The sequence below is a fragment of the Thunnus albacares genome, chromosome 9 (genome assembly GCF_914725855.1).
Source record: "Thunnus albacares chromosome 9, fThuAlb1.1, whole genome shotgun sequence".
NCBI lineage: Eukaryota > Metazoa > Chordata > Actinopteri > Scombriformes > Scombridae > Thunnus > Thunnus albacares.
Window position 1 is genome coordinate 20422762 of NC_058114.1, and position 25923 is coordinate 20448684.

Sequence of the window (25923 nt, forward strand, 5' to 3'; positions counted from 1 at the left end):
GCTGCATTGCATTTAGGTGAGCCAGTTCCAGCGTTCTGTACTATGCATGCTCAATCACTGACATGGCTTACTGAGAAAATTAATGGAAATGAGCCATCCTCAATGTTAGCATTTACACCTGTTCCTGCTTTGACAAGTCAAAATGTCTGCAGTGGAAATGGTCTATTGCCATGAAATACTGGTGGTTTGGTGATACCTTAACTTTTCATTTGTGCCATCAACAGGTTAAAATTTTATTTGCTCAATGCTCAAACTAGTTTAGGACCAAATATATGCAAAATAAATATAATTCCCATAAGCCTCAGCTGTACTTTGTGTTTTGTGCTTATTAATTAGCAAATGTTAGCATGCTAACAGGCTAAACTAAGATGGCAAACATGATAAACATTATTACTGTGAGAATGTTAGCATGCTCATATTAGCATTTAGCTCAAAGCACAGTTATGTCTCTGTGCAGCCTCACAGAGCAGCTAGCATGGCTGTAGACTCAAAAGTCTTGTTTTACCTAGACAGGAAACACCATCAGCTCTTTGTACAAAGCATAAATATGCTGCTTCTCAGCTGATACAAACGATCCCCAGAACATCTTAATGTCTTCAGGGCAGAAAAAAAAAATTTAAAAATGTGTTGTACATATTTCTGCATTCAGAACTGCATTCCATACAGCTTGTTGTCTGTTTCATACACCTCCCTGTTTGCCTCGTTTCAAAGATTAGATGAAGTATTTACCCCCTGCGTTTTATCCCTTGGAAATCCCTTTCAGGTACAGTAAGATCTCTTAGGCTGCATGTCCAGAGCAGTGAGCCGAGCCCTCCAACATCTCCAGGAGGCCATACTATCCCTTCATACATCTCAGGCTCTCCACCCCCTCAAAGAGGAACACATTACTCTCTCAGCCCCACTATTCACTGCTGTTACTTTTTATTTTTGATTGCCTGCAGGTTTGTGAGTCCGTACACCTTGACAGGAGATATTTTAATCGCTGCAAAGATATGCAGAAAATGTATCTGGCTCACAAGCAGACCTGTAGTCATGTGGAAGGTATGTTTTTGCAGCTGAGATTCCAACCTGATTTCTTAGGTCAAATTCTTGAACAGTTAACCCCACCTCCAACACACACACACACACACACACACACACACACACACACACACACACACACACACACACACGCACACAGTTGTGTTTCCATCACTTCAGAGGACATTACATGGACTTACATTCATTTCCTGGAGACTTATCCTAACCTTAACCATAACCACTACTTGCCTAACACTAACCCTAACCCTAACCTTAACATAACCCTAAACTAACCTTAACTTTAAACCAAGTCTTCACCCTAAAATTAATGATTTACATTAAAAAGACTTGCTTTTTGTCCCCATAAGGGAGATGAGTCCCCACAACATGACTGTGTAAACAGATTTATGTCCCCATAACATGAGGAATACCTGGCCCACACACACACACATATACATATTTTTACTCAAACCTCACCCCTCAGTGCACAGACTGCTTATTTTCACTTTCACAGCTTGGATATGTATGCCTATAAGGGACATGTTGTTGCCTTGTTAACTGAATATTTCTTCCACCAAATGTTTCAGGAGCCAAAGGATAAATTTTTCAATGGTAAGATCTGTTGAACAACAGGAACTTATGCAGGCCCTTATTGATCCACCCCTACAAATGGTCCTTTACATGTACCACATTAATGTCTAAAGCAATATTTCCTTGCATGAAAGGTGACTCATAGTTCTAGTATTGGTCTGCCAGTATGCATAACATTTGTTTTTTTCCAAAGTCCAGTGTGTCATAAGCATTTAGTCTAATGAAGTGTGATGTATTGTTTTAATTTGTAAGCTTAATTTGTGTATTTTTTTAATGTAACCTTGGGAACATTTTTATAGCAATGTTCCCCTCATCATTTCTGCAAGTATATTTAATGGAACCACCCTAGTAGTTTTAGTGAGACAGTTTTGTGAGTCACTGTTAGCGTTTTACATTGCATTCATGTGTCTTTTTTGTTTGGTGTAGTATCTTTCTCCCTGCAGATAACTGGCCAAACATAAACAACATGGCACAGTGTCAGAAATGATTTAGTATATCTGCAATGGATAAGCAGAAGCATGTTCAGCTATCTGAACCATAAAAATGTCAGGTTTTGGTGTCGATCCAACAGGAAGAACTTGAGGGAAGATACAACTGTCTTTGCCAACCAACAGCAACAGTAATAGATCAGAATGAAATGCAGCCAGACATGTTACATTTTTATCAACCTTTAAGGCTGCAGTCATATACAATCCCAAATGTTTGCTAGTTAGTTGTCATTCAGGAAAAAAACTTGTGGGAACTTGGAAATCAAAGGGATTTTGGACAAAGCAGCAATGTGTGTCATGACAAAAAGTTCCAGGTACACACCAAACAAAAGAAATGATGATGACTTATTATATCAAAGATTTAAAGATCTATGTAATAAAAGACTGAAAAACAAGACTCCCAAGAAAAACGAGAGCAACATTCAGTTCAGCAAATGCCAAAAATCAACACTTGTATATGTTCAACTGACAAAGCCCTCTAGCATCTGTAGTAATTATGTCTTTTGTCCGTCAGGAGCAAAGGAGTAGTGTGACTATGTGAATTTTGGTTGGATGACTGGGTCAACAAAATGTTGGATTTAAACACGGGAGAATTTAGTTTGTGTCCAACCATTTCCAACCAACTTTCAGTGTTGGTTTAACCTAACCCCTAACCTTAACTAAGTGTTAAGTTAATCCTAACCAAGCTGTTTCTCTGACTAAACTTAACTAATCAAGGTCCTCTTGAAAGTTTCAAGTCCATTGCACCTCTGATCACACAGCACTGATGATATCAGCAGTGATGTCACAGTTTACTCACACACCCTGGACTACACATAAAAAAATCGAAAAAATAAAAAACTTTAGCATCACTGCGGGGAAATGAGAAGTTATACCAGTGGAGGTAAAAAAAAAAAAAAAATCAGCTGCTGTTAGGTTGCTCTGTAAGGTTATTTTGGAAGGATCAGTTTGGCCAAATCCCCCCAAAACCCAACATATTTTCCCACTTACCCCTTTCTTTACCCCTTATTTTCTATAGTAAGGGCAATACAAATTACGCCAGTGGTTGGCAAGGTCTGTGTATTATCACAAGTAACCAGGACATTGTTTCTCAACATTGCCTCTGAGTTTTTGTAATATAACTTTATTAAAAATGAAGTTTCATTCAAATCCATTGTATTGTATTTGGGTGACATTGCAGTTTCAGTGGTAAATATCTCAAAATGTTATCAAGTGACTGGATAGCACAAGGTGTAAGTAGTGAAACATGTTTTCTAGGGGTTTGGGGGAACTGACCTTGACCCTTTAAGGAAATGTGTATTGCTCAAAGAGGCAACACAATCAAAGCCATTAAAATATTTCCTGATCGCAGGTGTAAATGGAAAAACCATAATAACTCCTGAATTTGTGATGTCTATGTCTTATCATATAATGTTTATCAGACCTACTAAAGTAAACAGCAACACATGTACATGTATTACACATGTGTTTCCTGATCAAAGAAGAATAATTATAGCTTCATTGTAGTTATTAATGACCAAAGATCATTAAACACATTATCAGTTAAAGTGTCAACAATGCAATGTGGCAACATTTGTGTATGTGTCATACCTAATCAGGCATTTGATCAATCATCTTTCATTGTTGTTATTAGTGGTATCATCTGACTTTGGCATCAGTGTTTGTCATTTTTCTCCACCACAGCATCAGTTCAAAGGAATAACATTGTGAAACAGATGCAGGCCTACATCAATTTATCTGGTTTCTCTCTGTATAATCAGGTCCTGATGCTGTTTTCCGTTGAAGCCTCTCTGTAATGGATGTTGATGCTTGACTCTCAGATAGAGCCTCCAGTGTATTCTTGTGGTGTTCAGTTATGGAAACTAAGTTGCAGTTTTATTATGATAAATGGGCAGACAGGGAGAGGCTGCAAAGACAAATTAAGGACATATTTTCCAAACATCTGAATCATTTTATTGGCCAAATGTATTACATTTACTTGGTGACATTGGTGCATGGCAGAGCCAAGCCATAAAAAATAAATAAAAGAAAGAAAACAAAGGCTGAAAACACCCTCAGATAGGTTTCACATTTGCTGCCAGACTGCCAAGTTTGTACTGTAAATTACAGACACGATCAGAAGGGCCAAACAAAAGACAGAAAGAAAGATTTGTTTTCATTTATTTGAAGCAAAATTTGTGATATTTATCACTGGAGACTTGTAACGCACGCCTTAAAACAAGCTACACTGTGAGTTTAAAATCAAACATACAGTGGTGTGTCATCAGTGTAGACAGGAAACATTGTTTTTTACAATAACCAGAACTAGGGGGAGACTAAAAACAGTAAACAGCAAGAGGCCAAGGACTGAACCTTGTGGGACACCACTTCCAAAATGAGCATGTAAAGTGGGGACATTACCTATAACAAGCAAGAAAACTTTATTCATACAGAATAACACTTTTTGAAACAGAAGTTACAACGTGCTTTACAGGAAGAAAAGAAGGGAAAGAGGAAGATAAAAGAAACTATGCCTAAAAAACTGGTCACTGTACAACCAACAAAATACAAGCTATAAAATCAAGAGAAAGCCAAAGAAAATTAATCAGTTTTAAGATGCTTTATAAATTTAAGCACTGATTTGGCCTTGATTTGAGTCAATGAGAAACAACTGCAAAATAATAATTACAATTAAAGTGCAATTTTAATGTATAATATTACTTTACATCTAACATCAAACATCTACAACAGGCATTTTTTGAACCGTGTATAATTCATTCAGGATTAAGTCAAGCTATTGAATGCAGTTTATCACATTTTCAAGGCATGTTGGCATTTTGTCTGCAATCCCACAGAGAACATAACTTTGCTGCAAGACTGATCCAGATGCACAAGTCAGACACGCCTACTGTTTGGTCATGCCACAGCTGCATTCTACAGCTGTAAACCAGAGTTAATTGATGTTTTTTTTTTTTTGTAAATGAATCATTGTTGTGCCATTTGAATGCTTAATATCCCCAACTGATGAGAAATGGTATGAAAGGTTCCTTGTTTCCACCCATTAAATCTGTTTCAGTCCTCAAGGGAAAAATGCACCAAGGATAAGGGTTAGGGTTGGAGGGTTAGGAGGATTTTAAAGCTTCAAATGAGGCAAATGAAGCTTGGTATCCTGGATGAAGAAGCAAGCAAGAGAAAAAAGAGTGAGAAGTGAGATGAGTGTGAATGGGAATGAAAGAAAAAGGCAGAGGGAGGGAGTTTTGTTGAGTGTGAGAACGACTGAGAATGGATAAACAGAAGGAGGGAGGGAAAGATGGTAAGACAGAAAAAGAGGTGGTGGAAGTGAGTGAGTGAGTGAGAGATGGGCAGGGAGGTATAAAGAGAGGGAGGGAGTAATATAAGAGAGGCAGCCATAGAGGGAGAGGTGACAGAGTAGATTATCCTCCTCTCCTCTCCTCCTCTCTGCCAGCCTCATCATGTTCATGCTGCAGATGTTGACTGTTATCTCTCTGACTGTTATTCTCCTGGCATCTGTAGAAGGTAAGACACAGCCGCACTTGCTGTGTGAGTGTGTGTGTTGCATGGCTTGCATGCACCCTGCAGGTGGACAGTGTAGCAAGAGAGCGATGGCGAAGACAGAAAAGGAGAGAAGAGGGAAAGAGGGATAGCAGCAACAACAGCAGGGAGGGAGGCATGGATGTAAACAGAGGGACAGAACGCAGGAGGACGAGCATCTGAAATCACACAACACTCAACACAGAAAGATAGCAAGTGTGTCAGGGCTCAGTCGGTGCGATGGTGTCGCCTCGCCTCTGTCTTTCTTATGTGAATGTTGTGAAAAGCGCTGGAAGTGCGGTAATGTGCCTGAGGACCAGATTCAAAATCATTTGTGGCATAACAAAGCAGCACTGTCCTACTTTACTGCTCTTATTGCTCCTGCTGCTTCACATCACACTTTAATTTGTTTACACAATTGCTTTGGATGAAAAACCATTATTGCACACCCTCCACACATACACACACACACACACACACACACACACACGCATGCACACACACACACACACAGACACACACAAACCTCCTTTTTCTCTTTCTCTCACTTTCTCTATCGCTCTACTTTCACTGGCATGGCAGTATGTTTTGCAGCACAATGGGATACCATTGTAATTCCTCTGACATTCTTGTGTGTGCGTGTCCATATGTGCGTGTGAGTGTGTGTACATGTAACTAGAGGGCATGTACACATTCTGCAGAACAGATAACATTTTGCTGTCTACAAAAGCTGCCAAAACATTCAGTTTCAAGTCTTTGCTAGCATCACAATACTGACTTTATAGTTCATTAAAATTACGATTCTGTGCAGTAAATATTGATTTAAAATATTTCTTTATCAGATTTTATGTGATTTCTGATCCTGTGAAATGATGAAAATGAAAAACAATCTTTTTGTCGGCTCTCTCTGACACCCCTCTCTGATGTTTTCTTCTCTCTCTCACTGACTTTTACATCTTTCTTTGTTTTTTTTTCAGGTAAAGGTGTGCAGATGCAAAGGGATGTCCAGTGTTGCATGTTGTACTCCCAGGGCAAGGTGCGTACCAAGGATGTGTTGCGGTTTGAGGTGCAGACGGAGGGGCCCGACTGCAGTATACAAGCCATCATGCAAGTATTTCAACTATCCACTCCTGGAGCTAAAGAGCACAGCAATCTGCAGGCATGGAAAATATGCCTCTCGTTAGAGGAGGGCAGAGCCGGGCTGAGAGGCATTGTCATCTTTCCAGGTCATGTTGTTATGGCAGGGCTCTGAGCTGTAATTGCCAAGGAAGTAAGAAAGGAAATATGTGGGAATAACAAGCCATCTGAAAATACCTTCCGAGCCAGCTGAGCCCTGCTGCAGCCAGTCAGTCAGAACAGCAGGGTTTAGTTAAGTAAACCATTCTGCATTGTGATACCTATTGTTTTCAGTGGGTCAGAGACATCTGATGGTGCAGGGGAATGAAGAGCTTTGCTTTTTCATGTGGTCCAGTTAACAAAACATGGAATTCTTACAGATAAAAGAGTTTCCTTTGGTGCTTTTTTATTGCAGTGGTTCACAATTTATTTTCTCCAACTTGACTCTCTTTTGATAACAGTTTGTCTTCATTTACCAGAAGGGGAAAACTAATTTAACTCTCTGAGTCTTTAATTCTCTGACATTTTGCAGCACCTGACAGACATCTTTGTAGTGCTCCACATGGACCTGTTATTGCTGAATCATTGTTTTTTATTTTTTATTTCTTGTGCTTCTGCACGCAGCAGATTTGAAATTTAGGCTACTTTCCTTTTCACTTAGTGTTCAGCAGAACCGTATCCTACCATGCTATGTTGTGTACTAAGTATAGTTTTCTTTTTATAGTCTTTACACAAAAAAGGCGGTGAAATGTGCAGACCCCAGAGACCGGAAGGTGAAGAGGTTGCTGAGAAAGCTCCTGCAGAGACAGAGAACCAAGGCCCACCGGACCATGTGGCTCCTTCCTCATGACAACCTGCCCGTCATGTCAGAGGTCAGACACAAGCTACTTTATGATTGTCACAACTACCAGCAAGGCACTGTATGTCAAATGTAATAAAACCAAATGTAAATAAGTCCAATTTATTTAGCCAGAAGTACACAATTTGATCTCTTATGTCTGCTTGTATCACTCAGAATTAAATGAATGCTCATTTTAGATACTGAAGGAGATTTTCGTGTTCTTTACATGTTACCTAAGATATTGATTTTTTTTTTTTTTACTTATCTTGTGATCATCAGGACAAGAAAGATAACTGGGATGTTCTCAATGTGGAGTGATAGAGTGCCATCAGATATGGAGGAACACTTATAGTCATAAGTAGGTTTTTTTTTTTACCTAGATATACATGCAAGTTTCTCTCAAAGTGCCTCTCTCACATGTCTCATCCTATATTTTTGCATTCTTCCCACTTTCCCACAGGCCAAGTAAACTCTCAGCAACTCGTCTTCCTAAAACGACTGAGTTTGCTGACTCTCCAGTTGTCTCGTGTCTCTTTCTATCTACACTATCTGTCTCCCTGGGACCAGACCTGGGCAGCAATACATATTTAACTGGCTTTAGATATTTAAACATGAACTGTGCTTGAAATATTCCCAAACATGTGGCTGGAACAGTCTCAACAGAGGAGTATTGACTTGTAAGATAAGTTGAACTGATTTATTTTAAATGGCTCATATACTGTTATTTGCCGGAGTCTGCCTGGAAGTTTCTCCCTCTGCAACCATTACTACTTGTGGCTGATGTGAGATCAGTGGAAAAGTTGTAATTTAAAAAAATGATAAATGAGCAGTGATATTAATATTGTATTTCAGCAAGATACTTTATACTTATTTGTGACTTGTAAACCTTCATTAATGTGTAATGACACTGTACACAGTAAATAGATTGGGTTTTGTCACAGTAAACTTAGTGTGCGGGATATTTTGGGAACATGTCTCTGGCATTGACTCGCACCATGTTTTGTACAATCCAGGTCTCAGTTAAGGTTAAAAATCCTTATTCAGGCTTTGACCTCCTATATTTGACTGTTAGGTGAAATCACAGTGGGACCAGAGAGAAGATTTTTACCTGGATTCATCTTTCTGTGTCACATGAAAAGTTCCTGATATTTTGTCTGCTCTTTATATTGCCTGTTTGTAAACTCAGTGTGAACCCAGAGTCAAGCTTTTGAAATGAGGCCCTCGGGCATCTACCATATATTTAAATATCTATTTGCAGTTTACATTTGTCTTTTTCACCAATAGTCCGTTACTTAACTATGCCAAAGTACTCATGATTCAATTCACCACACGGCAAGGCTGTTGAAACTTAGAGGGCTCAATTGTGTGTAAAACACACACACAAGTATTGTATTGTAGAAGAATGCACTGTATGTTAAAACACAGTATCTCAAGTGAACTATTTTATAAATTAATCTGAAATAATAACTTGAAATGCCTCACTGTCTTTTTGTGGGTGTGCTTGTGTGTGTCTGTGGATCTTATTTACTACACAGTTACTTTTTAGCTACGCTAGCAGTTAGTTAGGATGTTTGGATGGTAGCCTAATGTCGGTTTGTCCGGACTGAAATATCTCAACAACTATTGGATAAATTGCCATGAAATTTTGTACATTTATTTCACCAGAAGATGAATCTGATGTTGGTGACCCTCTGACCTTTCCTCTAGCACCAATAGCAGGTGACATTTTTGGCTTTAGTAAAATGTCTTGTCAACTTGCCCTGACATTTGGCACAGATAAACATGCCTCCCTCAGGATGAATTGTAATAATATTGGCGATCCCTTAACTTTTCATCAAGCACCATCATCAGGTACAAATATTAATTTATCCAATAGCTGGGTTTATTCCCAAATACCTGCAAAACTAATGACATTCACTTCAGCCTCAGCTGTACTTTGTGACCACTGCTAATTAGCAAATGTTAGCATGCTAACATGCTAAACTAAGATGGTTTGCATGGGAAACATTATACCTGCTTAGCATCAGCATGTTAACATTAGCATTTAGCTGAAAGCCTAACAACCTCACTGAGGCGCTAGCATGGTTGTGGGGACTTGTTTTACAACATTTTTTCTGGAGCCATGAGGCTATATATTTTATACTGTTTTCAGGTTAGTAAATGGGTTTCTGAACATTGTTTACTTAAAGTAAATTAATTCAGTATTATCAGTGTGAATGAAAAAGATGAAAAGGTAATTTTGTGAGCATTTGAGGGCATCAGTGAGACCAGGTTTAGGTTAAAAATAATAACAATAATTGGGGTTTGATAGTCAAACAAAATGACACAAGGAGATTTTTGCCTTTTCATTGATTTACTATTCACTTTTTAATCAAATTGTCTTAATATAGTAGACCTCGTCCATTTACTATCACAAACTATAACATTTGACCCATGTGTGTTTCTACAGGAGCAGGCCTTCTGGACAGGACAATATCCTCCACCAGGGGTAGCCACAAACACAATTATGAGCATCACATTTCAATTCCTGAGCCATTTATTTGTCACATTTTTCAAAGGCTGTCCATCAAAATGTTGAGATGCTCTTCCATGGGAAAATACATTATTACCGAAATAACATCAAGCATCAGAACTTAAGTCGAAAACCTCTTAATGAGTATTAATGTGGCACAAAGTCAGAAGAGCCTTCAATTCAACTGTATATAACTTTTCACTTTCATGATTATTCACCAGACTTTCTTCAATAACAGTCAACACAAAAAAGCATAAATCAACTGTACATTCAGTTCCTCAAGGCATTCACGAACTTTCTTCACGGTACCTTTTCACAGAACAATAAAAATGATTAACTTGCAATATATTATTCAAAATATAACTTAATGAAATAATACATTTCATTGATAGTATGACATATAATGCAGAAAACACAGACAGGCGGGTATAATATAATGATATTATAGCACTCTGATGGTCTTAAAACATCTCTTGTAGAGTTGTTACTCTATGAATCAGTAATAAAAAATTTAAAAAAGATCCAAAGTACCAGGAGACAAAGTAGTAGATATATTCATGGCTTAGCATTGCTGAATAATTGTTTGGAGTAAAAAAAACAAACAAACTGTGTAGCAGTACAGTCTTGTGCCCAATGTTTAAAAGCAATATTACCAAAGAAATACCACAAATGCACATTAATATAATAGTCACAAGAGTGAAAAACATTCTACCAAGTCACTTGAAATATATCAACCTCAAAGCAATACTAATACTAAATCCTAGCAAATAATCTCCTTTCCACCATAATCCAGTATTCAACAGTCAAATACATTCAAAACTGTACAATTACAGTGTGCAAGCAAACTTACATAAAATAAAAAAAATATTCAAACTTGAATACAGGATCTGAAACAATTAGGAGATTTGCTGTATTTACATCCGGCTGATATGCTCCATGGAGTATTTTTGTGTAGCACTGAAGAAGCTCCATATCTAAATACTATTAGAGGTAGTCATGATGAAAATGACAAAAATAAGTGTTGGCAAAACAAATAATTAGTGATTAGTCATGCAACAGAAGTAGCCAAATTATGCAGGCTTACACATTCACAATGTTGGAAAATCAGCTGGTTTATTTTTTCTTAACAATTTTTCAGCTAGGGATGTTTCTCTCTAATAATGCTGTTTATTCTAACACTGATGCTGGTAAGATGTTTTATGATTCTCTGACTGTATGATTCATAAATTACACGAAACTTAATGACGCTAAAGGTGTTTAAATGTTTGACATATTAAGCTTGCCCGACAGTGAATAAAACAGTCATCAAAAACCAAAATGCCCCTAAATAACTGGCACTCCAGACAAAAAGAGTGAATCAGATTGTAGGCAGTTGATGTGTAACGGTCCCTAAACAGCATGTGTTCTTATTTCCTGTCATCATGCAGCCCCAGGCCGGGCCTTGTATTGCCTTGTTTTCCAGAGAACTTTTTGTATTTGAGGGAGAGATGAAAGTTTGGGTCTGCAAAGGCAAAAACCTTTGGGAACCCCAAGCACTGGCTGAGTTGACCAACAACTATTTTTTTTTTCTAAGACCGTGCCTGCACCATTGCAAGTCAACCTTCTAGGTAAAATGCTTTTGGTAAATGAAGCCCTTTCGGATGTAGCTCTTGTCTTTACATTGTGGTCTCACTGTTGCGGTGGTTGAGCGAGTCGTTTTCCTGGCAGATAAGCTGGTAGGGCTTCTCATTCTCTTCGATAACAGAGTTGTGCACCTCATCATCTTGACTCTGCAACTCTCCGCGGGAAAGGTGCTCCACAATGCCAGCACCGAGTGAGTCTCCCAGCACGTTGGTGGTGGTACGCAGGCGGTCCCTGGGGTGACAGAAGAAGAGACAGAAAAAGAATCAGACAGAAAAACATACAGATATACAGAGAAAAAACAGTATTGTATATCACCTATGACAATCACAGCTCAAAATCTGAAAATACGCCTCTAAACACAGGCTTTCTAATCTGTCATGCTGCATTATGCATCAATAACCTTTGTTGTGGTGGGACCTCTGGGCTCTCTGAAGCTTTACAATGACATTTAGGCTGGCAGACCCACAGAACAGTACACAGACCAATCCCCATCAAGCTGACATTTAGTGGGAACTCACAAGAACCAATCCACAGCGACGATCAGTGTTATGTCCTCTGTGGGCAGTCCCACCGATGTCAATACGATCACCATGGTAACCAGGCCAGCCTGAGGGATGCCTGCTGCTCCGATGCTGGCAGCAGTTGCTGTGATACTGAGTGGGCGGTGGGAGGGATGGAGAGGAGAGTGAAGACATTTAATAAAGGGAAACAAACAAACAGCACATGTACAGTCCTGCTGGGATTAGTAGAGTGATAAAAGCACATGAGGAATTACAAAATTATGTAAATGATCTCCCAATCAAGCTGGTCACACTACTATGTGTTATAGAAACCGTAGGAGGTATTACACATTGTCCAAGAATAATATTATAAACACACTTTTAATATGATATGGTTACATGAAATAGAATATGTATGACCCTTCATCTACACACACTTGTTGTCTTGATGAAAACCCTGACAAGGTGAGTCATGGAGTAAATAAACTACGATACCTTGTTGATTCTCCTCAAGAAAGAAGTGATAATAAAGATGCAGCAAAGGGAACAATTCAATTGAAGGAGAATTCGGGACACAAGAGCAAATTGTGTGAAGGTGTTACTATTCATCCCTAGACTACATGAGTCCTGACATGATTTATACATAAGTTAATCACATGGGTTTGTCTTTCCATTAGACAAAGGCAGTCTTAAATAAAACATATATGCAAACTTATGTTTCATTTTTAGCCATGCCAGCAGCTAGAGTCAGCAATGTTGGCTGGTCCATTACTTTGATCCAGTTCAACTACTATTAGATGGATTGCCATGAAATTTTCTCAGACCTCTGTACTCCCCAGAGGATGAATCCTAATGTCTTTAGTGATCCTCTGACTTTTGCTCTGGTGCCACCATGAGGTTGAGGTTGAGTTTTAAATCTCTCAATAACTATTGGATGGATTTGGGGCAGACATTCAAGTCCAAAACTTTGGTTTATGACCAAATACCTGCAAAACTAATGACATTCACATCAGCCTCAGCTGTACTTTGTGTTTAGTGCTGAGTAGCAAATTTTAGTTTAGCATACTAACATGCTAAACTAAAATTTGGGCAGGTGTTTAGACCGAAAACAGCCATGCTTTAGTTAAAATAGTGCAGTGAACTGCATTGGTGGAAGCGTATGTTAGCATTTAGCTCTAAGCACATCTGTGCCTCAGAACAATCAAATAGACCTGCAAGCATGGCTGTAGACTCTTCGTCTTATGTAGATACATAAACACCTCTTTTTGTTCCTCACCCCATCAGTGTTAGAACACTAGCTTTTATACTTCACTTATCCCAGACTGTACACTAAAAAGCAGATGTACTGAGAAGGATTTGTGTATATAGTGTACATTAAAGCTTACAAAGCTAAAACTGATGTTACCTGATGGTCAGAATCTGGCCAAAGTTTAGGTCCATGTCATTGACTTGAGCAATGAAGATGGCTGCCACAGCTTCATAGAGGGCCGTGCCATCCATGTTGATAGTAGCACCCACAGGGAGGACAAAACGTGTCACTCGTTTATCCACATGATTGTTCTCCTCCAGACAGCGGAAGGTGATGGGCAGGGTAGCAGAGCTGTAATACGCAGAGAAAGAGATGTGATATCATCATTTGGGACCAGTCAGACAAAATATAATGCTTTAATTTTGTTTAAACAAGTTATTTATGCATTTCTTAACATTAAAAAATGTTTTGTATAATATAATTTTGTTTTTATATAGTCTAATATTCTATTTGAAGAACCAAATGCCTGGAGTCTGAACAGTATTTCATAGGATGACACTCACCTAGAGGAGGTTCCCAGAGCCGTGATGAGCGCCTGCAGCAGACCACCGATGAAGCTGTAGGGGTTCTTCTTGGTCACCAGGAAGTAAAGCAGCGGCAGGACAAAGAGACCATGGATGAGGAGACCAACAGTGACCGACACGGTGTACATCCCCAGCTGGCCGCCCACCTGTGCCAGATCCTTCATCTCCACGATCTTCCCTGCAATCAGGAACAGGATGCCCACTGGAGCGTACCTGGTAAACAGATTCAAGAGCTGATCAGTGGGTATGAAAGGATATGGACTGAAAGACACACGTTTATCCTTCAGTTTAACAGCAATACAATTTGCTTCATGAATTTTTTTGAATGTATAGTTCACCACTCTACAGTTCAGCAAAAATAATTTAGGAACTGTACTTGTCATACATCATCTTTATCAATAATAATAATACATTATTCATTCTTTCTTTTCTTTTACCTTAAACAGATTTAAGGTGGAAAAATTATAACTCTTTTAATTCTGCTCTGTCTGACAGTGCCCTTAGTATTAGCTTGATCCCACTTGTCAAAGCTATACAAAATTTACAACAAGTGAAAATATTGACCGAAATATTCAAACTCTTGACTCCATGTTTTTATGGCTGCACTGTTCTATAAAATGACAATATTTTGGATGACAGGTGCATCTTTTTGCACACATTTCCTCCAAATTACATAAAAAAAGAATTACACATATTTATCTTTGGAAACTTTGGGATCCTGACTAGAATGTGAAATAAAAGTTGTGTGGGTTTAAAATTGTTTCACTTCACGGCCCGAGTTTTTAGTGACTGACCTACCAGCGAGTGAGTGAGTTAGCCTGATCATGTCAAGTCAACACATTTTATAATCAGAGAAGTACAATGTCTTTTAAACAACAAGGACTTTAAAGAGCATATACATCTTCTACACTGTGCTCATGAGAAAACAAAAAATAGAAACCAAGAATGTGGAGAGATGTGTTTTTCTTGCTGAGTTGGAGTCTTTACTGACCAGATAATGATGGCCACCAGCCTCATGATCGCTTCATTCAAGCAGTCAAAGAAGTCCCTGAGGGCCTGGCCCTGCTGCTTCATGTTACCGATGACCAAACCGAAGCACATGGAAAAGACCACCAGTCCGAGGGCATTCACTCCAGCAGAGGAGCCGGACACAGGAATGGTCTCCTCCACTGTCTCCTGTGGTAGAGGGCAGATTTTTAACTACCTTTCATCCCGCGTAGATTTGTATAAATTAATATGAATCACGTCTGTAATCATCTTCATGTAATCATCTTCCCCAGACACCCTATGCACCTGTATGGTGTGCAGCACCCTGCTGAGGTTCACGCTCAGGTTAGACTCTGTGACGTTAAGAGAGTCGGTAAGGTTCATTGTCACTGTTACGTTCCTTGTGTGCACAATCTTCTTGTACACGGTTTTGTACTGCAAGAAACAGCACGGGACAAAAAAAGCAAAATTATATTTGAGTCTTAAAAGTTTCTGACAGCAATAAATATGATTTCACATTGACTTTGTTTTACATGCTATTTCGTCGTTGATGGACTGTCTATGTGGTTGTGTTAGAGAGAGAGATGGAGGTTAGGAGTTGTATTAAGATATGAAATTTCTGTTTCTACACAAGAAAACATTTGATATGAAACAATATTAAAATCATGTTACTGAGAGGAAAGGATGACCCACCTGTTTGAAACAAGCCTCTACCAGATTGGGAGGAAACATGTTCCTGGGACAAAAATGAGAAATTATTCTATTTTGTGTTCATGCTTCTATAAAACATGATTAAATGAGTCACAGCATATTTTAAATTTTGTAATACTGCAATATGTTAACCTGCAATAAGTAACCATGTGATGAAGAATAATCCTACAGAATGAGCCTTATATGATCAAACACAGTGGGTGAATGGATGTATGTGCATTATCTTTTGGTGTTTGAATGACCATATAATCAGTAATGGTTAACAGTTTTTTTTTTTTTAAAAAAAGGTAAAAACAGCTAGATAACAACACCTGTCTGTAAATTGACAAATCAGTTGAGTTTCTACAGTAAGCGTTTACCTGATGAGATCCAGAAAAGCATCAGCTGCCTGAACTGGTTCTATGTTTCCGCTGTTTGCCACAGGACTGTCCCTGCTGCCTTTCCCCGGCTGGATGATCATCACAATGACAATGCCAATGAACACGGCAATCAGGGTGGTCACCATGTAGTAGACCACTGCGCGCACACCCATCTTACCTGATGCTTTGCTGTCCAGGGAGGAAATACCTGCGACAGGGGATATTCATGTGAGCACTCAAACTTTTGTATCTTTTGTATTCTTTCATTCAATGAAACATCGGTCAGTTGATCAGTTACATGATCTCTGAATATGGTAGTTCAAAATAGACAATTAAGTTCATTCTTGTTGTGATTGGAGCTATTGATACTTAAAGTTGTGCTTTGCTAACTTAAGTAATATTCTTTCCCATTTCCTATTTTTGGGCCTCCCATGCTTGGAATATTAAGTGTGTTTGTTCTCGTGTGCTCATTAAAAGCCAACCTGTGACCAGACTGGAGACAATGAGAGGCAGAACCAGCATCTTCAGCATTCTCATTAGTAGCTCCCCAGGAAAGGCAAAGTACTTGATCTCCCTCAGGGACAGGTTGTGGGGGCGTAGAGCGAAGCCCAGGATTGCACCTAAATAAATTTGCACACATACAAAAAAAACAGAAATGTACACATTAAGAAAAATATTAAGAAATTACACAAAGTAAAAGTCAAATAAAGCCCAATATTGCTGAAAAAACAGTGTTAAACTTTCACCGGGTTTCCTGCTCCACTCACCCAGAACTACAGCAGCGACAGTCAACAGAACAAACAGGTTCCTCTTCAGGAAACCTTTGACGCTGTCCCTGCGGATGGAGCTCATCTTCTCCTTCATGCTGCTCGCTCTCCTCTCCATGGCCCTGCGCAGTCGCCTCCTTAAGTCTCCTCGCTCCGGCAGTGGGGGTTTGTCCGTGTCCTCGTTCAGGAAAAGACTTGCACTGGTGGGGGGCTTCTCGTTCATAATCAGCTCCAACACCTGGTCCAAGAGGCAGGTCTCGTGGGAAACTAGGCAGGGAGAGGATGATGTAGGAGGATAAATAAATCCTTACATATATTTAAACTTCTGAAATTTCTGGCAGCAATTGTAAGTAGCTCTTCAAATAAATGTACAACTGTATCATTCACAGACTTGAAGAGCATATTATTTGACAGGCAAAAAGCATCAGTGCCCAAAAACAGACAGCAGAAAAGTGCTGAGTGGAAACAGCTTAAGGGAAAGTCAAATGAAATGGATCAGGGCTCCAAATGATACAATTCAAGTTAACGTGAAAGTGAAAGTGTAAGAAATATGTGATGACAGAACAAAGTAAATTTCAAGCCAAAAATATAAATGCACAATCCACAGAAAATTCACTTACCACAACTTTTACCACAATTGAGTAATCATTGAAGTCTTTTATCAAACAAAAATGCCACATACTAACTGTTTTATATGACCATAAATTTAATGTCTTTTAGTTGTGGACTGAAATTAAACAATCTCATTTGAAATTGTGATTGACATTTTTCACTAATTTATAACACTTTATAGATTTGACAACTTATCAATTAATTGAAGAAATAATTACCAGATTAATTAATGATAATAATATGATAATAATAGTAATTATAACTTTAGTTATATAACATTTTTCAAAACACAGTTACAAAGGGCTTTACAATAAAAACAGAACACATTCAAAATCCAAAGAAAATCAAACAAACTAAAAGCCATAAAGTCAAATGAACTAAAATGCCATAAAATATAATGAAATCACCGAAAAGCAATTTTAAACAAGTGGGTTTTTAACAGTGATTTAAAAGATGAGACAGAGTTTGTAGCCCTGACTTCCTCAGGCAAGTCGTTCCAAAGTCTAGGAGCCCTGAATGCAAAGGCGTCTGGACTTTGGAACAACAAGGAAAGATGCTTCCGATGATCTCAGAGAGCGGGAAGAAAGTGGGAAGGGAGCGGGAAGAGACATATAAGGCAATAAGAGATCTGATAAATAGCTTGGGGCAATACCTCTCTGGGCTCTGTAAGTAACCAACAAAATCTTAAAATCAATTCTAACAGCAACAGGTAGCCAGTGAAGGGAAGCCAGGATTGGTGAAATATCATCATGTTTCCTAAACCAAGTAGAAAGAAGTTTTGGATGAGCTGGAGGCGGGAGAGCGATTTTTTGCTGATGCCAGAGAGCAGCCCTACTCCGATCTGAAATCATCTGAACTTTAATATTTAATAGTCTATTTATTAACTTGGAACAATTCATTATGTTTAGCCAGTGATGGAGAAAAAAGTTTCCTGGAGGTTAAATATAAATACCCATCATTTTTCAGTTAACTCTTAACTGAAAGTAAAATATGAAATTAAAAACTTGATATTAAATGTACTGAATAAATACATTTTTTAAAAATATCTTGTTCATAACTTCATGACTATAATACTGAGTAGTAATAGTGGTGATTTCCCTACATTGTTTTCAGATTATGTTTTTAATTTTAATTTAAGTTAATTAATTCATTTTTTAAAATAGTATATGAGGATATTGGCTCTTTTACTGGTCCTCTCCTTGGTCCACACAGAACATGTTAAACTTTGAATTACACTATATGGTCTTGAATATATGGCAAACTACAAGTGTAGTTCTTGTTTACACAACTAAAGCTGTACTCAGGGCTTTTTTGTACTATAATGAGTAACCAAAGATCAGTTCTGTGTTTCTAAATCCTTCCTGAGACATATTTTTATACATTTAAATAGATAAGAGCTGTAATGACAGCGTACAGCTTCAAAATATTGTAAAATATTGTATGAGCTTCTGCAGTCTTACCGTGTTTCCCTCTGTGGAGCAACACAAAGCAGTCTGTGTGAGGTAAGTATGCCGTTGTTGTTCTCACGTCTCCTTATCTAAGTAGGCTACAAGGTTTCCTCTGAATCACCCTCTACAAACAGACTTGAAGCCCAGTGCTTAAAGAATAATATGCAACCAGCCTCTTCATCTGCTTGTCCTTCACATCCAATATAATTGCTCTGAGCTCAAACGCCTTTATATTTTCATTTTTCCCTGGGGGATAAACACTTAACATATGATCTCTGAAGATTTCATCTATTCTGTTTGCATCATTCTTGTCTATTGATTTTCTTTTGTGTATTGTTCTGAGGTTCACATTTATCTATACATCCTACATGCAGTGTAAAAGACCCATTGTTGAGCAGGCTGTGGGATGACCCTGGATAATCCAAGCCCATTATTTAGCTTGATGTCAGAAGCAGAATAATCAGCTCTTACATTTACTGCATATGTGTGTGTTTTACAATCAGTGACTGAAGCACAAGAGGACACATCTGATCAGATATGCAACAGTCAGAATGTTTTACAAGTTTGAAGTACTCAGAGAGTGCTGATGGTCCTGTTCACCATTTCTGTGTAGAGCTGGATGAGCATGGAGATGAAATCATACTACATACTTGAAACAGGCTACTACTTATAACATTATATATTGTTAAGCTCTGAACATGGTCAGTGCAAACCAGTGTCACAGTCCGGTACAGAAAACAATGAGAAACAAAACTGTCAGCTGCTAAACATAAATACAGTACACCACCATGCTTATACATATTAAACTCTCTGTCTGAACACACTATTTGAGTGATTAAAGCTTTAAGTATACACCAGAGCTTTCATCTGCATATTCTCAACAACTAGGCAATATTTCTGTGACATCCTGCAGTGTATAGATGACTGATGGAAACTACTTAACCTGCAATTTCTGTTTCAGACAATTATTTCATTGTATGATATAATGAACAGGAAATACAATCTTACTTCAGCAAGTAAAAATACTCAAAAGTTGCAATTGTAAAAAGTTCCACAGAGCTTTACTGTCAACGTCTCAGACCACGAGATTGCATCAGGTGTCATCAAAAGTGTCCTTTTCGACACTGGCTCAGTTCAAATAGTGGTCATCTCTACAGCCTGATCCGGTCACACCACAGTGGCGTATTACAGCTGCATAAGCCAACTGGGCCTTCTGTGTGCTTTATTAATATATTTAAGAATATATTTAGAAACACACTTCCCAAAACTTGTAAATAAATAGAGAACATCAGCTTTGGGTTACTGTGTGTTTGAGTGATACATTCTTCAACTAAGTCATCCTAAAATAGGATTATTGATCAGGGACAGAATTTGCTATATTAAAGGGAAATCTGACTCAGGCCACATTTTTTATTTTTTTATTCACAGTATCGGCCTGAGTCAGCAGCTGCAATTTTACTATGTTGCTTAATAGTGTTTGTCAAAGAGTTTCATTTGAATGAAAGTCAAGTGCCAACGCAGCAACCTACATTTCAGGCTGAAGCCAGCTACTCTGACTTCCACTGCTAACAACTCAATCTTAAAGTGCTCAGTCTGTGTCAGGCTGCAGGAAGAGTTTGTCTGTCTGACAACCCAAACATCCACCAATACATGAGGACAGATCAGTGATAAAAATTTTAACATTCCACTAAGAGCAAGGAAACACAGTATCATAGTACTAACGGAAAGCATAATTAACCCTGAAAGACTCGTCACGCAATATTCATAATATCAATGCAGTGAAATTATTAATGAAATAACAAATATCTTAACAGTACATCTAAAATCACTGCAGCACACTTGGATCTGACAATAAATCATATTAAAAGATTAACATTAGCAAATACTTCAACTTTGAACTCAGTGACAATACTGTGGGTATGCGGCTGGTAGAGGGGTATGCAGCTTATGGGGCACATTTCACACCTCAACAGAAAGCCACTTCAGACCACCATGTTAAAACATACTAGGACACAAGCCGTTACATACTGTTTGTCTTGTTAATACTGTATTATAGATCTTCAAATGTCTCTGCACCACAATAAATCTGCTCTAAAAAGTTGTTCAGACACAACTAATCAGTTGATTTACAGTATTAAACAATAATTTTTCTTCCTGATACCATAAAAAACCAACTGCTCTTTAGAGATTGACAAATAGTACACATTGTATGCTGTAAGTTTCTAAAAAGTAAATATCTTTTCTGTCCTGATTAATTCTAAGAATCTCGTCTTCAGCATTCTCCCTGTAATCACACAAACTGGAAAAAAAGATGAAGAAGCTCCTGAGCTTTGCAAAGCTTATCCAACTGTTCGTTGGTTACTCACCGCTCATGGTTTAGAGTCTGTGTCAAACAGTCCGATCAACGTCAGCTAAACACTTTTTACAAGTGCAGACAGAGAGTCAGGATGGACGGTGTGTTTGAGTATCCAGAGCTGAGCGGCACAATGACAGGACGTCGCACTGTTCTGCTCTCATAAGTAGACAGACATGAAAAGGCCTCTCATATGGCCTGACCTTCTCACACCTCCGCACATACTCACACACATACACCTACAAACACACACGCATGCGCACTGTAAAGCCAACCTTCTGCAATCCATAAAAGTCAAATTCATCTGGTCCATCCATTTAGTTTATATCCCTTATATTCCTCTTCCCTGACACTAAACACAGAAACCTTTTCATGTGACATCACACCAAACAATATGGCAATGTATCACACACTGTGCACAACAACACAGTGTAAGTGATACCCATCGCAAAATCTTTGGATTTACAGGTTCTCTCTATCAGTTTTCCAAATGAAGATCTGTTTACTTGTCATGAGGAGTACAACTCAGTCTGTATGTGAAAACAGTTGTAATATGTCTTAGGCGGTTCTCAAGAAGCTCTGTCAAGTCTGAGAAAATAACCCAGATGATATCATCAGGGTTAGCTCAGCATGGACATTACTGTGAGAGACATTTTTAATGGTGGTGTATAGTTTAATAGAGGCGGCCATTACAAGTCAGAGAGGGTCTAATGAAAGACGCTATCGAGTTACGTTATGGAAGTTTTAGAATTTTGGAGCTTACCCATTGGGCAGGGTTCAGACCAACAGTCTGCATGAAAAAACGCAGCCCTTATTCAATTAAATGGGGCCAGCACATTGACACAGTGGTGGCGTCACCGCAGAGAGCTCAGGGAAAACAACAGTGTCATCCAGCAAAAAAGCTGAATCAGGCAAGGCGCTGCATTGGCCAATCACATACATGCAGGTGAACATTGCGGGTGGATTGCTTTGTAATATGAATGCCGTGTTTCTGTTGTTTACCTCACAATCATTGCAATGAAAGATAAAACAGTTGCTGAGAGCTGTAAAATCTTGTCTGAGTATTACAAACTGCTCTGTGGTGTTTTGCTGTCTGATAAACCTTTAAACACATCAATGTATAGCTCTAATTGAATTTCCTGGATTGTATTTCATTGTCTTGCCGGTGCCTTAAACAACATGTCCCCACCAACGCAGCCCCTTATATTGTTTTAATACAGCCTTACAGGACTAACCCCCATTTATACATATGGACCAAGTGGCAAATTACCACAGCTCAAGGTTGAAGCCAGTGCAGAGGTAACATAGACTGCAATGCCACCTATGGCCACCAGATGCTGGCTCCAAAAAGTCCCTGGATCTAGCTGACTCCCATTCAAAAAGCGTCAACTTCTCTCTAGAAATACTGAGTTGATATTTTTTTCAACAAGTCATTATGGTCTCATTAATTGGTGACATTAATTGTGAATTAAACATCAAAATACAAGCTGTTGCGGCCTACCTCTACTCAAAGTCTCAGAAGTCACCAAGTGATGTGATGTGGGGAGGTTATTGTAAGAAATGTTCAACTTTATGAAAATATCCACTGACGCATGGAGAAGGAACCTGGAGACGCTGTTTTTGATTACCTCAGAAAATGAAACCATAAAGTTGTTTTTGTTCCTGTCGAACAATATACTTTTTAAAAAAGGAGGAAATGCCGATTGTTATGGTCAGTGGCCTCTGTGGTATAACTTTAACAAGCAACTGGGACTTAACTGAGAAAAAGATGTGTGGAAACACTTCCCTCGAGAATTGAACCACATCATCAAGCACCAGTATAGTGGAAAGGGTGGAAATAAGAGCGGCATATGTGCTCAATGCTAAACAGGTGGGTAAAAGTCAGGATATCTTGGACACCGCTACATCGATTTTGAAAAATCTTTTTCAAATCAGTGTCTCAGCAAGTCTCCAAACTTGACAGACATGCAATACTAAATTACTGGAGTACACCTTTAATTTGTCAGCTTAACTGTTTACAGCCTTGTACGCTAAGTATCAACATCATCATGACTTTAAATAGATATATAGAATAATAGATAGATAGATAGATAGATAGATAGATAGATAGATAGATAGATAGATAGATAGATAGCAGACATGCACAGATTAAATGACACTGATGACTTTATGTTATTAGTTTTTTCTTTCTTGCAATTCTGGCAGCAAAAGAAACAGAAAATAGAAAGTTCAGATACCCTTTTTCTGCTTTTGATTGTGTCAAGCTGTCATGAGAAGACGGATCCTTCCGTCTTCAACTGGCGGTCCTCCCTTAAGACTCTGTAAAAAAGGAATGAAAACTTCACAGTCTTTCGTAACTTTCACTCACAGAATCATCTAGAAAGTGATACTTTGCATCTGGAGCTTTAAGAACAAGACTCGTCACTAATTAGTCGGCTCAAAACAAATGAAAAGCTAATTAAAAAAACATCTTACACACCTCTGCTCAAGACGCTCCTCACACCGTCATGCGGATGCCTTTCTGTCCACCACGCAGCTGATAATGAACTAACGTTGCCCACACACTTTATCTCCTCTCATCATCATCATCATCATCATCATCACTACCACTGTTATTTCCCGGTTTACTATCAGGCGTTTGCGCTCTTCCATGAAGCCTCCAGCGGAGAGGAGCGCCTGGGAGGTCTGCGTGGGAGGAGGAAAGCTTGAGGATCCTTCAGGAGAGAGAGAGAAAAAAAGAATTAAGACAAACTAAAATACTCTCACAGTCTCTTGTATGATTTCATAATTAGTTAAATTATTTTTTATATATGATAACATGTTTAGGGTGGATTCCCCTCATGATAAGGCTACTCAATACATACCAACATCCTTTCTTTTTTTTCTTTTTTTTACTTTACACTGAATTTGGGTCCTGAAGGAGCTTACTGCACAAACACAGTAGTCATTGCTATGACAACATGCATGTGCTCATTGCTCAGGGGAACGCATGTATTTGTAACCCTTTGGCAACCAGCTGCCCAGCTTTCCACTCTCACACCCACTCATCACTGTTCATGTTCACAAAAGTTACATTGATATGCATGTTGCCTACCACAACTGGAAAAAAAACCTATTCCACATTTGTGCTTTTTTTTTTATTAACACATATGTTCAAGTCTGTCTATCATGAAGAAGAAATGATACTATAAGGGAAGGTTCCAGGTGGTTACTAGTGGAATTTGAAGCTAAATTTCAACACTAAATTATAGTTTAATATCGTAATCCAAACTCTAAATCTGTCATTGTGGGGTTTTGGGGATGTTGGGAAACAGGAAGTTCTGCTTCTTCATTTTATAGAATTTTGAAATCCCTGAATAAACATCATAAGATCATGAATTTTCACTTTTCACAATACAATTGTTCATTAAGCAGTGCCAGTTTTCTATAGATATCTACCCAGAAATGTCCTCTTAAGTTACTTCAAATTTAGAAAAATACCGTTTATTGTGTCGACTGAATCCTTATTGTTCCAAAACTTAACTGCAGCTGAGATTAAAAGTTCATTCTTGAGCTTGAAATAGAAAAACAATCTCACCACAAGATCCATTTAGAAGATGTTCTGGAGCTTTCCATTGTACCGCACAGTCGTCCTCAGCAGACAAAGTTTGCCCATGTCGTCATAGAACTGTAAATGTTTCTTGTCCATGTTGGCATAAAAGAACTGGACAAACTCTGCTGAGGAGCTTGTGTAATACAAACAAAAGCTTCTAAATTGACCTTGTGGTGACTTTTCTTTGTCAACTGCTGATTCTAAAGTAAAGCATGAACTTTCAATCTTAACTTTTAAGCCAACTTGGACAAGAAATGTTTACAGTTTTCATAAAATAAATAAATGAATAAATAAATAAATAAATGAAAATGCATCTACAATTGCATGGCAATTGGGCAAACTGCTGAGGAAGACTGACTGTGATCTGACTGAAAGCCCTAGAACACCATCTAAATGGACCTTGTGATGAAATTGCTTTTATAAATGTTACAAAGCCTTGCTGTGTAACATTCAAACACAAGACGATATTTAAAGCTGCACCACTACATCAAATGAATATATTTTAAAGGTCCCCACCAGACATATAAACATACTCTTTGTTTCGACTTATAATTTGTGTCTGATATGTTTTTTCCTAAAAAGAAGTTCAATTACCTAGTTAGAAATTCTTAAAATTACGTCTACTCCTAATTAAAAATCCACAGTTTACTATCTGAATGAAGCCTCATGGTGCATGTGCACTGGAGGCTTCATGTTTCCATATCACACTTGTGTAAGGTGCATACTGAACCAGAATTGGCTTCCAAACTAGTTGTGATGTTGCAAATTGTGCTCATAGGTACACGACTTAAACACAGATTTGAGGTGAGCATAGAGAAACTTTCCCCCTTCAGCAGATGAATGTGAAAACATCTTCTAGTATCAAACTCTGCACAGTGAAGCTCAAACATCCAACTGAAGGAACAATAAGAAAAACACATTTTTGACTAGAGGGGGACTTGAAATGTTCTTTGTGTCATTTTATTCACATCTTTAAACACAGGAATTAAAATAAAACTCTGTAAGTTTGAACTATGCGTGGCCACACTGCATGTTTGTG

General features: G+C 38.4%; 2 protein-coding genes across 2 annotated transcripts; one reads left to right on the forward strand and one right to left on the reverse strand.

Moving 5' to 3' along the window:
- The first annotated feature begins 5462 nt into the window (after positions 1–5462).
- Positions 5463–9054, forward strand: ccl44 (chemokine (C-C motif) ligand 44). Its single transcript, XM_044361589.1, has 5 exons — positions 5463–5615; positions 6608–6737; positions 7471–7618; positions 7867–7945; positions 8048–9054. Exons 1-4 carry the CDS (start codon positions 5552–5554, stop codon positions 7903–7905), a joined length of 381 nt encoding a protein of 126 aa, XP_044217524.1. The 5' UTR covers positions 5463–5551; the 3' UTR covers positions 7906–7945; positions 8048–9054.
- Positions 9055–9939: 885 nt separating this feature from the next.
- On the reverse strand, positions 9940–24004 carry slc1a6 (solute carrier family 1 member 6). The gene is made up of 12 exons (XM_044362341.1): positions 23772–24004; positions 23530–23611; positions 16880–17146; positions 16595–16732; positions 16113–16320; positions 15736–15778; positions 15349–15477; positions 15047–15231; positions 14035–14268; positions 13628–13822; positions 12241–12375; positions 9940–11953 (listed from the first exon to the last, which is right to left on the reverse strand). Exons 3-12 carry the CDS (start codon positions 17100–17102, stop codon positions 11755–11757), a joined length of 1689 nt encoding a protein of 562 aa, XP_044218276.1. The 5' UTR covers positions 17103–17146; positions 23530–23611; positions 23772–24004; the 3' UTR covers positions 9940–11754.
- Between the last annotated feature and the right edge of the window lie 1919 nt (positions 24005–25923).